Raw genomic sequence first — 16,993 nt, 5'->3', positions numbered from 1 at the left:
GAAAGTGTAAAAAAAAACATAAAAATCAACCTTGCAATAAATAGAAACTTTTTGCCGAATTATATATTTTTTTATATTTAAGGGGATCTTCATCTTGCATTTCAAAGAAATCAACTCCTGCTTTATATATATAGATTAGTGATCATTATTATTTTTTTTACAAAAAACATTGATTATTTATGAGCAGTATGACTTTATTTACGTGGAACTCTATAGACAATTCTTTATTCAACTCTATGCGAAAAATGAAATCAAAACACATTCTGTCAAGCTTAAATTTTCTTACGATCATTTTCGTATAACAGAAGTTTCTTTTATATTACAATATAAGACATTATTTTCTACATACAATCTATGTAGAAAGCATATTTATGCTTAGACATATTTGCTCAACATAAATATGTCTAAGCATATTTATGTTGAGCAAATAATGATGGTATTTTGCAAACCATTCATATAATAGATATCAAAAATAGATGTGATGAACAAACAGTATCACAACTTATTTTTAAATAGTAGTCTTACAGTGTTTCGTATCTTACTGAATTCATCCTGTAGAATTCGTTGTAGGATAAAAACAATAGTTTTATAATAATTAATACAGTTCTATTTTATAACATATTCCGAGTGACTCGGGGAAATGTGAAATTTTGAGCTTTATGTTGGTAGCCCTGGGCAAGTGTCAGCCTAAATAACCCACAGATGTCAGCTCAAGCCATCTTGGCATTTAGTTATCTAAATGTACAAGGATAACTAAATGCGCAACTCACTGGGAGTGGTGGGCGATGTACTTTTGCCATCAAAGCGAGTTTACTTCCTTGTAAGAGCTAAAGGAATTATTGTGATGACAAAAAATTTCGGTTTTCAGATTTCAACGGAAATATCCATTTTGACAATCCCTGAATCCATTTTGACTAATTTCAGCATGTCGTCTGTACGTACGGACGTATGTTTCTCGAATAACTAAAAAAACGATTGGTCGTAGGATGTTGAAATTATGGGTGTAGGACTGCTGTAACCCTAGTTGTGCACTTCTACTTTTTATTGGAATTGACTGGACCAAAAGTATCCAAAAAGGTCCCAAAATCCAAAGAAAATCTATATTTTGGATTTTTCTTAACTGCAGTGATAAGCCCTCATTGAGAATTTTTCAACGATATATCATAGGTGGAACTTGTTTTCATTGATTCCAGAGTTATAGCCAAATAAAATTTTAATTAATGAAATATTTGGATCTTACAAGGGGAAGGAACATTGGTTCGAATCCTATTTCATCTCCTTTCTTTATTATTAACTTTTTCTTTTTAATTTAAATATATTGATTTATTAATAATTATTAAACTCTGATTGTAAAAAAAAATTACAATAAATAATAATTCAATATCGATAAAGAAAAAAAAATATCGTAAGTAATTAATGAAATAAAATGTTTTTTACTTTTCATTAAAAAAAAAGAAGGTGTATATGTAATGCAACATGCGTACAAGGAAGTATTGTGGTGTCCACATCAGAGGTTTTAAAGATATTGACAGTGTATAGGCTACGCGTTGAGATTTTCCCACGCAGGGTCGAGAGTTCCACCGTTCAAGTCCTAGTAAAGCCAGTTATTTTTACACGGATTTGAATACTAGATCCTGGATACCGGTGTTCTTTGGTGGTTGGGTCTCAATTAACCACACATCTCAGGAATGGTCGAACTGAGAATGTACAAGATTACACTTCATTTACACTCATACATATCATCCTCATTCATCCTCTGAAGTATTATCTGTAAGATAATTACCGGAGGCTAAACAGGCAAAAGAAAGAAAGGGTAAATTTACTTACGCCATGATCGTTTACTGTCAGCACATGCAATTAACACATGGAGATGTCGTTTTTAGGATCCGGTTCAGCAATGAAAAAGAAACCTAGAGGTGTGCGAACCGTTCATAAATATGAAATATCTTTCAACTTTAAGAGAATTTTCTAGCTGTTGGTATAAAAAGCCACACCGTTCAATTCGTCGTTATGGAGTAGCTTTATAGTTCCAGTTTCAAGAAAACTGATGGAGGGCTTACTTTATCCTTCCTATGACTTGCAGATCGTCCTGGAACTGCAAACAAACGATCACATAATGTGACACCAATTCTGTCAACGAGTGGTTATAAAGATTAACGAGGATAATGACTTTTTTAACTCAACTGTGGATGTCGGACAAAGCTTCTTTCCACCTTAACGAATTTGATAATAAACAAGATTTTCGTTTTTGAGCGCAAGAAAATCCTACACATCCTACACTCCATCTGCGCCCGCTATCCAATAATAAGGTTACCGTATGGTGTGCAGTATCATTGTATGACGTAATAGGGACTTATTGTTTTGAAAACGTGGGTGGCCTCACGACTATTGTCCCATCAGATCAATACGTCCCGTGCTGAAAAATGTTTTGCAAAAACTAAAGATATTTTACCAAATTATTGAAAACGCTTGGTTTCAACCAATATGGATCAAAATCACACACAGCACCACTATCAACGGTTGCTGAACGACAATCGTTCGAGAAGTGATGACATTCAACGGCCTCCCAGGTATCCTGATTTGTCGGTGTGCGTTTTTTTTTGAGATCACCTTAAAAGCAAAGTGTATAGTAATCGACTTGTTGCGATAGAACTAAAACCCATCATCCAAAAAGCAGTTGCTGAAATTCCTGTTAAATATTGCGTTGAACCATGCAGAGTTTCACTACCAAACTGCAGTAATATCCTCGTAGAGACAGAGCCCACCTGTAAGATACCATCTTCAAAAAATAAATACTGTGTATATATTCATAAACGGGGTGGTTTTTCTATTTATTAAATAAATATATTTAATATAATTTTTTTTTTATATTTAATTTTAAAATTTCCCGTTTCCCTGAATCACTTTATATATTTTGGTAAAAATTCATGTTATTCACCAGATTAAACCTTTTATTCTCTAAATTGTGAAGAATGTAGATTTAAAACATGCAGAGACTTTCTCTTTTGTAGCTATCGTTAGTTTTTCAAACTTATAAAGAAGTAACATCCCCTAAAGCGATCATAATGAAAAATTAAGTAATCAGGAGTTTATTGTGGTCTACCTTTTAATTTGGGATCAGGATGGTGTGTAGTTTATAATAAAGGGTTAGGTTTATTCTGAAATCTAAGGTTACCGGGTAAATTCTGATTTAAATAGATTAAAATAAGCAAATTGATAGTTGAATCTCTAGATAAGCTAGCTATATTAATAATAACATCTTCTCTGAAGGAGTAATTTAAGGGCAGTAGAGTGTGATGATAACTTTATATACTTTTGTGCACTGTTTGATGTTAATGAGGTAACTCAACTTAATTAATGTTTCTACAAATCTAAATGAACGTTTTCATCAGGAAGAATATTTTAATGAGGAAACGCTCTTATTTTCTTTTATTACTGAATTGTATAATTTTCTGTTACATTCCAGATAGGTAGAACTCATAATATATATATATATATATATATATATTTGATCAGGAATTATTTTATCACTGGAATAATTTACGTAAGAGAATATCATCATATTGTACTAAGAAAGTCATTTTTAAAGTAAGAATATTTTACATGTATTAATAACACAGGTTGTCAATTTCAAATTCAAATTGATTGCTGACATATTCAAACTACTCTGTGACGTGTAATTAGCTCCAAACGTTTGGTGCATCAGATGTTATTTTCCATTAGTGTTTCATTAGTCACATCAATTGTCAATCCGGGAGATTATGTACAATCGGTGATCTGTTTTCTAAATTGAAATTTATTGAAAGTTAGTTAAATTATATGCAAAGGAGTGATGAGCGAGTCAAAAATGCGGAAACGTTGTCCTTTATTATTTTTTAAAAAATTTTTTCTTTATTTTTTTTTATTTTGTCCCAGCCTCCCAGGATTGGACTTGCAATCATCATGGGTCCTGGGAGGTGCCTCACCTCTAATCACTCAGGATCCCCCAGCGCGTCCGGCTGTGCCCTCCACGGCAGAGCGACTCAAGCGGCCGTAACTCGGTCTTCCACGCCTCGCCCCAAGTGAGGAAACCCCAAAAGGAACCCCCCTATTGGTACTACGGTCTGCCATTGCCGTGCCTCTAACGGGGACCTCCTAGGGGATCCCCATCGGGATTATGGTCTTTACGCCTTGCTTCAAGTGGTGAATCCCGAAAGGGACCCACCACTGAGACACGGTCTTAACTCCCCCCTCCTAGATAGCCCGTATAAGCCACAAATTTTACTCCCGGGACTTCCGGGGTTCCCAGTCACTCATCGGGTGCGGTCTATTTCGTTTCTTGAAGTGTTCCTTGACACAAGTCAAGGAACACTTCATGAAGTTGTGAAGACACAAGTTCAAGAAGTAGACAAGAAAGTTCTTCAATGAGGTGATCATCAAGCTCGTTTCTCAATCTCAAAAAATCTGATGTGAACACCACACGACTTACTTGTACGCCTATTAAAAATTACATAAACACAATTTTTTTACAATCAGAGGTTAATAATTATTAATAAATCAATATATTAAAATTAAAAACAAATAGTTAAAAAAAAGGAAATCGAAAAAAGGAATAGAAAAAAGGAAGTCGGATTCAAACCGATGGGCCTTCCCCTTGTACGATCCAAATATTTCATTAATTAGAATTTTATTTGACTATAAATCTGGAACCAATAAAAATTAGTACCGCTTACAATATGTCGTTAAAAATCTCTCAATGAGGGCTGATTACTGCAGTTAAGAAAAAGTCCAAACTCAAAATTTTTTGGATGTTGGTCTTTTTTTGACACTTTTTGTCCAGTCGATTGTAATGAACAGGAAAGGTGCACAACTAGATGTTACAAAAGTACTAAATCCAAAATTTCAACATTCTACGGCTAATCGTTTTTGAGTTATTCGAGATACATACATAAAAGTTAAATTTTTTTAAAGTGAAATAAAAAATACGATATTACTCTATTACTCTCAGTTGGATAGTACTTAAAGCCAAGCATATAACGAGCGTTACATGACTCCAAGATTTAATTTTCTTTTTAAATAAAGGAAATAATTAAATGTGGCTAAAAATATTACCAGGGTTTACATTGAGTGATTTATAGATCAACTGGTATTTCTACGTCATACAATTCTAGGATAGGCTGGGGCGTTACTTTAGGAACCTTATGCCTGTATGTATTAATGTTTATTTGGTTTATAGAAGAAAACCATTTCTTTTGTTTTAATTTAATTCGTTCCACACGAAATCGTCTTCGTTTTGGTTAAATATCCTGTTCAGCAGAGGAGGAATACACTTCTGTATCCCGATCATGAGGAGCGTACCTGAAAATAGTTCTGAAACTATCTCCTGGGATGACTTTTTCGTCTATGTTGAGATTTATAAGTACACAAATTGACCATTTTTATCTTAACCTTTTTCCTTACAGCTTATTTAGTATAAGTTATACGATTTGGTTCAGTTCTTAATACGTCCGTGCTGAGGAGATGAATAACTGGATTTTTTGCTCTTTAATTTTATTGGGTGGAAGGTATGTAAAGTGGGGTTTGGTAATGTGATAGGACTTCTAGACTTAATCGAGAACGTGTTTTACATCCGGCAACTGCACAATAAACTTAAATTTGTATGGGGTAAAGTTGAGTCTTTTAATCTGTCTAAACACAAAATAATTTAAATTTTAAAATGAAAAATATATTTTATCGACGGCAATAAAATACCGGTTGTTTAATTTAATTTAGCAGAATTATTAAGAGATTTATAAAAAGTAAGATATCAGAAATAAGTGACTCGAAGAAGAGTTTTCAGGCAGATGAAAAATGTGTTAGTCGTATTAATTATAAATTTGAGAATTTGGGAGAAACATACAAAATATTTATATGAAATGTAGCTATTTATGTTCAGTTGGAATAATCCCCAGAGAATATAAAAAATCAATTTTTTGTTTCTTTCGTAAGTTTATCCATGACAATGAATGAAATATAAAATATTGTTATGAATATAGATTTAAATAAAAATAAAATAGCAGAAAGAATTTAAAGTAATTTATTTTAGTAAAAAGCTATATAATATTTTCTTTCAGGTTAACTTACCGACTACAGTCATATCTCCAGAGACTAGAGCCGTGTGAAAAGACGGGGCGTCAGCAGATACTTCACAACTATATCGTCCCGTCAATGTCGTTGGAACACGTTTCAGTGTCACTTGAGTTGCATTTGACATGCTCGCCTGGAAAAAAATGAAAATTATTATTATAGTTTTGAGGTAATATTTATTCTTTTATTATTAGTATATTTTAAAAATTACTTTAAAATAATAAACAAGAGATAATTTAAAAAATTAAAAAATACGACTATCAAAAAAAAATTACATACAGGATAATTAAAGAACGTGCGGGTGATAATTCGGTATACATTACTTGTATATAGCATAATCTTTCTCTAATTTTTTAAAAATTTATTTAAACATATGAATATATATATATATATATATATATATATATAGCCTATGACACTCCCGATAACGTAAGGATTCCACCCGGGATCATACATCTAAATCGGTTCGGTCCTTGAGCTGCTACGGTGAAACAAATATACATACATACACCCTAAATACATTACACTTCTTTTTGGACAGTCTTGTAATAAAAATAGATTATAAGTCTACTTAAAACCTTGGAGGAATTTGGCCTACAAAAAACCAAAAGATGTCATCAGACGAGCGTTAACTCACTTAAGCGAGTGTTAAATCATTCCAGAAAATGTTCTTAAGAGAAATATATAATACATTCAAGGTAAAGACTGGGGTAGACAAGGCTTTCAATTTTACTTTTTCAGTGTGTACTGGTAAAAGTTATTAGAAGATTCAGAAAAAATGAAAGAACACGAAATTATCGATAAAATTAGACTGAATATAAGGAAAATAAATTAATAATAAATAAGCTGTTTAGCGTTCACAGATGATCTCTGGCTATGACATCAGATTCAATAGAAACAACAGCGAAGTAAGCTAAATAAAAGAAAAAACAGAAAGGACAAGAGGGCAGACCTTCGAGAATAGTGAATTCAAGGCGAACATCTTATCAGCTCTCAAAAAAATAATAAAGGCCTACAGGAAAATTACAGACCAGAAAAAATTGAAACATCTAGTAGAGATACAGAGTGATTCAGGAGGATAGGGCAATACTTTGACAACTCATTCTAGAGGCTAATATGATTTATTTCCAATTTAACAACATTATTGTACGTCAAACATAAAAAAAAATGTTTTTTGACCCTATTTTTGGCGTTTTACATGGGATATCTTAGAAACTAAGAGAGATACAGTTCTGGGACCTATTTTTTCGATTTTCCAGCTCAAAAACCATTAGAAACAATTGAACTTGCCCCTTAATTGACCTTCCCAGAATTTCAGAAAGCCTTTATTTAACCCGGAGGAACTGAAACTCGGGCGAAATCTTTCACTTAGTATAACTCGCTAACGAAGCGTTTTTGGACCTATTTTCATATGAACTTTTTACTTATTTTTAGCCTCTAGAATGAGTTATCAAAGTATTCCCCTTTCCTCCTGAAACACTCTGTATATGAAGTCAAAATCTCTGCAAAGTAATCCATCAGGCAAAGGAATTTATAAAATGGAATCAATCGATTAAAAACACTAACATTAGGAAATCGATATCAATGAACGCTTAACAAAGACCCTACACTACGTCGTTTGTCCGGAAGCTCTATTACTCAGCCGAATGTATAATATTTAACAAGAAACTTCTAATCTTTGAACTATAAACAAAAGAACGAAAGATCTTAGGGGCTGTACTTGAACATAAAGAAAATGCTGGATGCAATCAGAAAAAGAATTGTCTTTTACGGTCGCTTACAAAAGAATAAACCCTAACAGTCTGGTAAAGAGACTATTTGTACAGTTTAAAAATCTAAAAATCAATAACAACTGGATTACAGAAGTTGAAAGTGACATGGAAGAACTGAAAATAATACAAGAAATCAATAAACGTTTACAGCTGAGAAATAAATTGTAAAACGTCACAGGTTTCTAACAAAAAATCATAAACAACGGAAGAAGTATATCAGGTTAGAAGAAAGACAATTAAAACATCGAGAAATAATGGAGTTATAGAAAAAGTGTTGTAAAAAATTTAGGAAGTGAATTAACCCATAGTAGGTAAAACGAAAAAAACACATAATCAAATTTTTATGATAAACATGATATCAATTATTAGATGATTTTTTTTTTTTTGTTTAAAATAATTTTACAGTAACATTCATTTTTTATTTCTTTTGCTTGTTAAATAATCGTTATTATAGATAAACTAATAGCGTATATTTTCATTTTACTGTACAGTTGTGATAACTTCATTAAAAAAAAAAGAAATCTGCTATTTTAGCCAATATGAATACCACTTCGAATGATTCTTACGGAAGTATAGTTAGATGCTTTTTTAATATTAGAAAAAAAATTACGATTGCATTTTACGGTCATGGGTTTTTTAGTGATAATTTTACGTTTTATCAGAAAAAGGTTGTTGGTTTTCTTTTTTGATCGTTCGTTGTCACGTATGTTCACTTAAATTTATTATATTTGATGTTCAGTTCTCTTGCTATAATTTTTATTCCACCATTTACGTAATAAAGTTTAAATTATATTTAACGATGATCGTTAAATAAAAATAGAAAAAAATAAATTATGGAATGAATTCATAATTTAAAAAAAACTACTCTGAAGAGGTTATTATTTTATTTATTAATCAATACAATTTTTTTATTACTCCACCATTTATACGGTTGACAGCAGAATCAGAATTCAGTTTTATAGTTTTGCTATAAAATTCATTTTATTATAGTATTAAAATCATTATATGTAGATAGGAATGGCTTTTTTTTGTACCGATATTTGCATGAAACTTAATAACTGATGAACCTATTTGAACGATTCTTTGTCCGTTATAGTTATTGAACTATAAAGATAGTTTGAGATGTAAATCTATTGAGATAACTCCCTCCTTAATAAGTAATTGTAGTTAATTAAGGGTACTACTATATGGTTAATCTGGGAGGTTCGAGACATATACGAATATCGCTGTACTGTATATACGAATATTTTAACCACTGTCTTGTCTACTCTTCATAAATGATTTGAATGATGGGCTCAGATCGTCTGCAGCAAAAGCTCCCAAGTACACTCATAGAATCAGTTATGACAGGAAGCTGTCATTACTGGTCTCAATAACTTTTAAGGCAAAATATATTGCTTAGGTCTCACAAAAAAATACAGAGGACTAAACACTGAGCTTATATATTATCTCCTTATCAGGGAGTTCTACTAAACAGCCACACCCGTCCGCCGAGACAGAGCCGTCTGTATAACTGTATATATGTCCGGGTTGTACTTCTTAGTCATCTCGCTAAATTGGTTCCTAGCAGCTCGGTAATGTGGGTTCCATTTACGTCTTCCAGATTCAATCTTTAGAGATGCGCATCCTTATTTCCTTTCCGAGAATCCTCAGAACAGACACCCCTAATTCCTGGAGATACCGAAGCAGTTTGAGATCGAAAGACTGGAGTAAGGACTTCTTCCCCACAAATGACTAATATTGTGTTTTATTTTAAACAGACTTACATATTACATAATTTTTAAATAACAATTTTGCGTTTATTTGCATAATTTTATGTAGTTATTAATCAGGGTGCAATGTAGTTCCCTGTTCAGAAGTTTGTTTTTTTTTAATTTTTAATTTTTATATTTTGCCGATAGATAATCTTAAGACATCGGCCATATTAATTGATGTCGGATGACAAAAAAACACAGAAAAAAAGGGAAACTATTTTGTGTGTATTGTAATGTGGTTACATTACATTTAAAAATCCTTTCACTCTATTTTTTATTAGCCTCCATGTGTTTTTTTTTAATCCTTTACGTTTATCTGTTATATAATACTGAGTAGCTGGTTTTTAAGTTTTATTATTTAACAAAATCCAGTCTATATACGATCAAATCAATTATTTATTCTTTTCAACTATCATTCGTATTTTTTTTCACTGGCTGTACGTAAAGCATGTAAAGTGTTTGTATTGCTTTTTAAAAAAATGTTTTGCAGTCATTAGTAAATATAACGTTTGTGTTTGTTGACTGATCAGTCGGTAAATATTTATTTTTTAATCTATTGTTCTATTTATTTATTTTTTATTTTCTTTACTTTGCAAATATGGTATTAGTAGGAAATTTCAGTTTAGTATAAAGAAAATTTATAATACAATATATATTATAAAAATGTTAAAATGTGTGGTACAATAATAAAAATATTTTCCAATTTTTTTTTAACTTTTTTTTACTACCAAAGCTATTTTTAGAGGTAGTAACAGAAAAAAATTTATAATTTTAGAAAACTCAGTTTTAAAATATAAATAAATTTTAATATACTCTTAAGTCTGTTTCATTTATTTTAAGAAAAGTATTAATTCTTAAAGTATGTATACAATTTTAACTTCGTTAAAAAAGTAGTTCAAAAATGAGGTTAGTTCTGCAACATCTTGCGTTGATAATTAATAAATAATATTGATCCATATTAATATTTAAATAAAAAAAATATATATATTTGCATGTGAATAAGTGCATTCAGACGTGTTGGGTTTAATCTTTTGAGATGTGATTGCATCCTTTAAAAAACTGATAACCAGTAAAACTTTTGTGATGCGTTCAGCCAATGAAATGTTCCGATTTATGGTCAAATTAGTATGGAGTAGACCATAGATAGAGAATGAGTGCTATATTTTATCATGATATTTCTCGGATTGCAGAAAAAAATGGAAAATTAAAGAAAAAGAGAAGAACAAATTCAATAATAATAGTAATATACATTTAACATTAATTTTTTGTCGTGAAAAAATGTAAACATTAAGCATTTATTTACTACATTGACGTCAATTTTCGTACCAAATATTCATTGAAATTTCCTATTAGCCGCTGAAGAAACGTGAAAAATATTCTAACACAGATTGACATACATGTATTTCTAGTCAAATTCATATATTACATCTTCATATTCCGGGAAAAAAAACTTATCTGGAACTTTTGTAAAATGTTATAAAGCAAGCTTTGTATAAGATAACTTTTTCGTTATTATATATGAATCGTTACCGATCGATAACCGAGTAAAACTATATTTAATCTTGTCGACCCTGATTTATAAACGTACCAAGACTTGTTATCACTCAATCTGGATTAGGTTCCGGACTGAATGTAAAATTTCCAAGGTCTGTTTCATACCTTTCCCGATTCTTTAGAAAACTAAATATTCCGTCGAGTCATTGTGTAAAGTCTGCATCATGTTTTGAGAATTGACTTGCAATGTTGACGAGCATTTAGGCGAACAGTACATATAAAAAACCGCTATATGCCTTTAATTTTTTACAACCCGTAAAACAGAACTGATAATTGATCTATAAATCTCTAAATTTTATTCTCAATTCTGATAATATATATTTGTTATTTTGTTATACACTTCTGATATAGCGGCTGCTTTAAAAAAAAAAATTAAACTGGTAAAATTTTAATTTATCACAGACAAAAGGGATCCTCTATGTATCTGTCAAAAAGGACTAGATCTACAGAAATACCTCATTTCACATTAGTAATTGAAAATATACTATATATGTATATTTTGGGTTGTATATACTTATATAAATAATGGATTATTAAAAGAACTTTGTTGGTAACATATATTTTTATTTTATCAGATAAAGTAATGGTAAGACAATTTTCTTCTTTTTTTATTCAAAATTACTGGTTGTCTGGGTGGTTCTCAGTCTTTGTGTTTGATAAAATGTAAAGTTTTCTGACTGCATATGATATATTGTAACAAAATTGAGGGACAGTACGTATTTATCGGTCAAAATTTGTTTTATTTCAATTAGAAATGTTTTATTCGCATCTTATGATTGGTTAAATAACAGGGATTATGATTAATATTAATATGAATTTACTATTTAATAATTTGTCAGTTTTTCATTTTTAATTGACGTGAAGTATTGAAATTTTAATTTGTTTTTCATATTGGTACTTGTGATAAAATATAAAAATACGGAATTCTTGTTGTTTATTTGTTGATTTCATTTTTGGTGGCTGTGAAACTTATTAACCGATTTGACACTTGGGATGGTTTTAGAGAAATGGAATTATGATGTATTGATTATTAAACGAATCTGTCGGGGCGGTGAAATATATCGATGATATTGGTACTCCTAATTGGTTTGATAAATCTTTTGTTCTTATTTTGGTTACTTAGTGATGTAATATGTAAGGAGGGTGATTCTAATTAATCGTACTGGTAATTTCGAATGGTTAAAAAAGTACGTATCCTGATTAGTTTTTTATTGAAGTAATCTGTGGAGGATCGCTGAAAGTTATCAATTGCATTAGGATTCTTTATAGATTAGAAAAGTACGGTATTCTGGTTGATAACTAATTGAAGTTATCACTGGGGGCGGTGAAATTTTAATGTAATCATTTGAATGCAAGGATGAATATATATTCATCGGTTAATTTTTTATCAGCCTTTCTTTTGGAGGTTTACAAATGTGTCTGATTCACGTTGATTTTTTTTTACTTACGTTAGGTTATTATTCTGAAGGGGCAAACGTTAATTCATCTTCAAAGGATCTCAATGAATCTACCCTCCAAATTTTTATCGAAAAAACGAAATACAAACATTAAAACTTCAAAATATATTCGAACCAGCAAAGATCAAATCTCTATAATCAGTAAAATCAATTACTCGAGGAATCCATCACGCTCGACACACCAGAAAAAGAATCAATGAACGAACAAATTGGATATCGCATACCAACTCAACCCAAATATCTACAATAAAATATTCATCTCTATCTAAAAATATCCACTATTAAAAGACCATCAGCCTTGTCGAAATGCTAGTTTGTATCAGATTGCCCGGACCACTTACGAAACACGTCATTAAGCACTTGAACGGAAAGAAAGAAGGATCCTCAGGAAAATCTTTGGCCCTAGGAAAAAGGATAATAATTACTAACACCGAACCAATTAATAACTCTAAACGCACACTTTGAAAAATTCACTGGTATATTCCAAAACCGAAAGATCTAATTCTATGGTCATATATCTCGTATGAATTTCATAAGATTCACAAAACGTATCGTCACGAACATGAAAATTAAAAAAAAACAATAGATGCATCGACGGTGATAATCATAAAGTTATGCTAGAAACAAACATCACTGATGAAGAAACACAAAACCACAACTGGTTTCAAGACAAAAATCAAGAATTTCAATGTGTTTCAAGAACTAATAAAACAAGTCAACCATAACTTGGCGTGGTCTGAGCAAATAAAATAGCTCCGTTTATTAAAAAATGAAAAATTACTCCGGTTAAAAGACTGAAATCTACACTTAAAGTTGTTCACGCGGACCATAGATGGCATTAGTAGAGAGGAAAGAAAATTTATATGTGGCAATCCTTAAATAATCGCTCAACAATGAGATGCTACAAAATAAAATTTAGGCATACTCCTATCTCAAAGCTTCCTATGTTTTTTTTTTGTCTGAAACCACTATTTTGAATGTAAATTGAAGAATTTTGAAACTATCTATGAAAAGTATTAAATTCCCACTACTTTAGTTAGGATTGTCGTAACTCGAAACATTTAAGTTAAAATTTTCATCGTGTAATGTCTTTTAAAATAATATCACAATACCACCTTTGATCCCACCTGGATACTTGGAATGTAGTGGTGTAATACCAAAAATAAATTTTTTTAAGGTAAGAACATTTACTGAATTTATTATCTTTTTATGTTAAATAACATAGATATTTAAAGGTGCCATACTTTGATTACACTCTGTAATTTAATCTAATGCAGATATCTTCATTTGAAAAATTTACAGTTTATCTAAATTTCTTCCGAAAAGTAGATTTTTGGAATTTAATCACTCAGGAAGCAATAAAAAAACTAAAATAATTAAAACTAGAACCGTTCTGATTTTAGTTTATTTTTCTTTAAATATAAAATTAGAGAATGGGTTTTAATGAAAATCTTCAATTGATTACAATAATTTAGAAATAATTTTGTTGGTTTTTATTTCATTTCAACCGGGGAATGATCTTTTTTTTTTGAAACGTTTTTCAGATTCACTTGAGGTAGAATTACAACGAAAAATTTCTTAGTTAATTATTAATCTTCCATCTTTTATTTTTTCTCCTCTGCCGCTCAGTCTACATCTCCTTTCATAAATCAGTGCAGTAAATATTTATCTATGGCACGAGAATAATTTTATTTCTACCAACAGACTGGTTTTTTTTTTTTGATTTGACCATTCATGTATCATTAATTCTGTTTTTCCACTAATATATGTGGATTAATACTGTGGTTTGAATTGCTTGTTTTTCTTCTTCTTCTTCACGTTGGCTACTTAAAATTTTAATCTGAAAAGCAAAAAATAATTAAACGTTTTTCATATTTTTTTGTAGGTATGAAAATTTTGTCACAGCAGCATAGAGGTGATTGATTTACGGTCCAGCAAATTTTCAGATTTTTCAGCATGAAAGAATATTAACTGATAGGAATTTGATGCAAACATAATACAGAAATTTATTTTCAGGTTCTTTCTTATTTGTTTAAACTTTTATAATTTCTTTATTCACAGTAATTCTGCGATACCTTTACACTTTAAATAGGACTCGGTGAAAAAAGTTAAAAAACGTTAAAAATTAATTTAGAAGACAAGATTACGTTATAGAAAAACTTACATAAATATTTATTTAAAATCTAAATTTAGATGCCAGTCTTGACTGTTAAATAATCATCATCAATAGATACTGAGGGAAACCCCACCGGGTTGGTCTATTGGTAAATTTGTCATCGCAAATCAGCTGATTTCGAAATCTAGAGTTCTAGGTTCAAGTAAAGGCAGTTACTTTTATACGGATTTGAATACTAGATTGTGGATACCGGGGTTCTTTGGTGGTTGGGTTTCATTTAAACACACATCTCAGGAATGGTTGACCTGAGACTGTACAAGACTACACTTCATTTACATTCATACGTAACATCTTCATTCATCTTCTGAAGTAATACCATACGGTGGTTCCGTAGGCTAGACAGAAAAAGAAAGAAGCACTGAGGAAAAAGAAGATGAAATATACTTTACATAAATAATATATTAAATATACACACATAGTATACAATATGTAAATGTAATGTATATAAATGTACTTTGAGTACATGTATATAAAAAGAAAAAATTGTGAAATTCCTGTTCCTGATTCACATATCTAATTAACAAAATCTTTACACAAAATGTTTTTACTAGACGGCAGTATGTAATACGATGTTTTACAGAATACACCAAATATGGTTGTTCATATTAGAAAAATGAATTTTATTCGAGATAAAACTGGGTTAAATAGTTATAGAAAAACCATTGACAATATACTGAAAACAATTGAAATAATAACCTTAAATCAATATAATAAAAAAGAAAAATTGAAAAAGTATGGATAAAAATTTCCCTTCCTTGTACAGTAAAGAAGTATATATATTTTAAAAATATATATATATTTTTAAATATAAAAAAATATTTATATTAAAAAAATATACATATATATATATATATTTTTTTTTTTTTAAATCGCAATGTTAATGTTATCATGTTTAAATCTAGAAAATTTGCCTTTGTACTCGAAAAGGTTAAAGATAAAACTAAGCCATTTGAAAGCAGGGGCGGTAATAAACTGATTTGTAAAGACAATAATTGTAATTTATGATACGAAAAGTAAACTTTAAAAAAAAAAAAAACAAAAAAAAAACGTAGAAACCAGAGTAAAGAAGCATTTGGCTCATTATAATAGAAGACAAGAGAAATTGGTTGTAACCCAGTATTGCTTGGAAAGCGGTCAAAAACTTAGTTTAGTAGAAACAAAAGTTTTAAAAAGATGAATGTAATTATAGATGACAGTAATTAGTGTGTGGTAAGTTATATTTCTCAGTACTGATACAAAATCTTTATTTTTGAGGAACATTTCAAGGAATTAATATTTAATAACCTTTTAAGATTTTTTAGAATTATTTTTATGATTTTCTCAGTGATAAAAAAACCAACGGTTATCCTGTCCTGTAATACATTTACTTTTTTGTTTTGTTTCTGATTTAAACATCCTTAAGGCAATCAGTACGGCAATTAAGCATTACTCGGTCACCTCAGGTATCGTGGCAGCAGGCTGCCCTCCCTGTCTAGCCCGCTGTACAGGCATCCCACCGGGGTCTCCCTAACGTCATCAGGACACTCCGACTTCCTCTTCTGGATAGCCAGCCCATTCCTCAGCTAGAGAGCTGCCCTTTCCGTCCTTAACCTACGAAGCACCAGGTGTGCGTTTCACATATCTGGTGTTTACATAACGCGACCCGTCCTCTAAACCTTGAGGGTCCCCCATTACATCATAACATCATAGGGTAGCTCCGACCCCCTACTCTTACATGTGGGTGGATCCGAACACCCTATGCATGGGGTCTACCTCCCTAGCTCAAGATGTAGCGAGGCTGTTTCACAGGCTTCATTATTTTAGTAGAGCCCCTCATGAAAGCAGTAGAGTTCCTCACCACAAGAGGAAACAACAATCAGCCTGCACCCTACACGCTGTACTCTGACTCCTTCTACCGCAGCATCACAGCAACCATTTCCGTAACCGTCTTCCATTGCTCGGCGCCTCGTAGCATGTAGGCTACTGCTTCCGCCGTGACAATACAATATTATTCCACCATTACTTTTACAAACTTCCCCCGTACGGGGATGATAATTTAACATACTTCCTGACGTTGCCTATTGATGAAATTTTGCACAGTTACTAAGGTCGGATGACAATACAATATTCTATCATTACTTTTGAAAAACTTCCTCCGTAGGGGTAAATTAAGGGTGCGGGAGTAAAAAATTGCAA

At 31.1% G+C, this 16,993-nt stretch overlaps 1 protein-coding gene across 1 annotated transcript in view; it reads right to left on the bottom strand.

Moving 5' to 3' along the window:
* Window positions 1-16,993, bottom strand: part of LOC142326929 (uncharacterized) — a 516,589-nt gene that overhangs the window by 364,575 nt on the left and 135,021 nt on the right. Inside the window, exon 3 of the mRNA XM_075369657.1 lies at window positions 6,103-6,238. Within this exon, the coding sequence (XP_075225772.1) occupies window positions 6,103-6,238 (136 nt within the window). The remainder of the gene's footprint in view (window positions 1-6,102; window positions 6,239-16,993) is intronic.

Source organism: Lycorma delicatula, chromosome 6 (genome assembly GCF_047948215.1).
Source record: "Lycorma delicatula isolate Av1 chromosome 6, ASM4794821v1, whole genome shotgun sequence".
In the NCBI taxonomy this organism is placed as follows: domain Eukaryota; kingdom Metazoa; phylum Arthropoda; class Insecta; order Hemiptera; family Fulgoridae; genus Lycorma; species Lycorma delicatula.
This window is presented reverse-complemented; position numbering and strand designations above follow the sequence as displayed.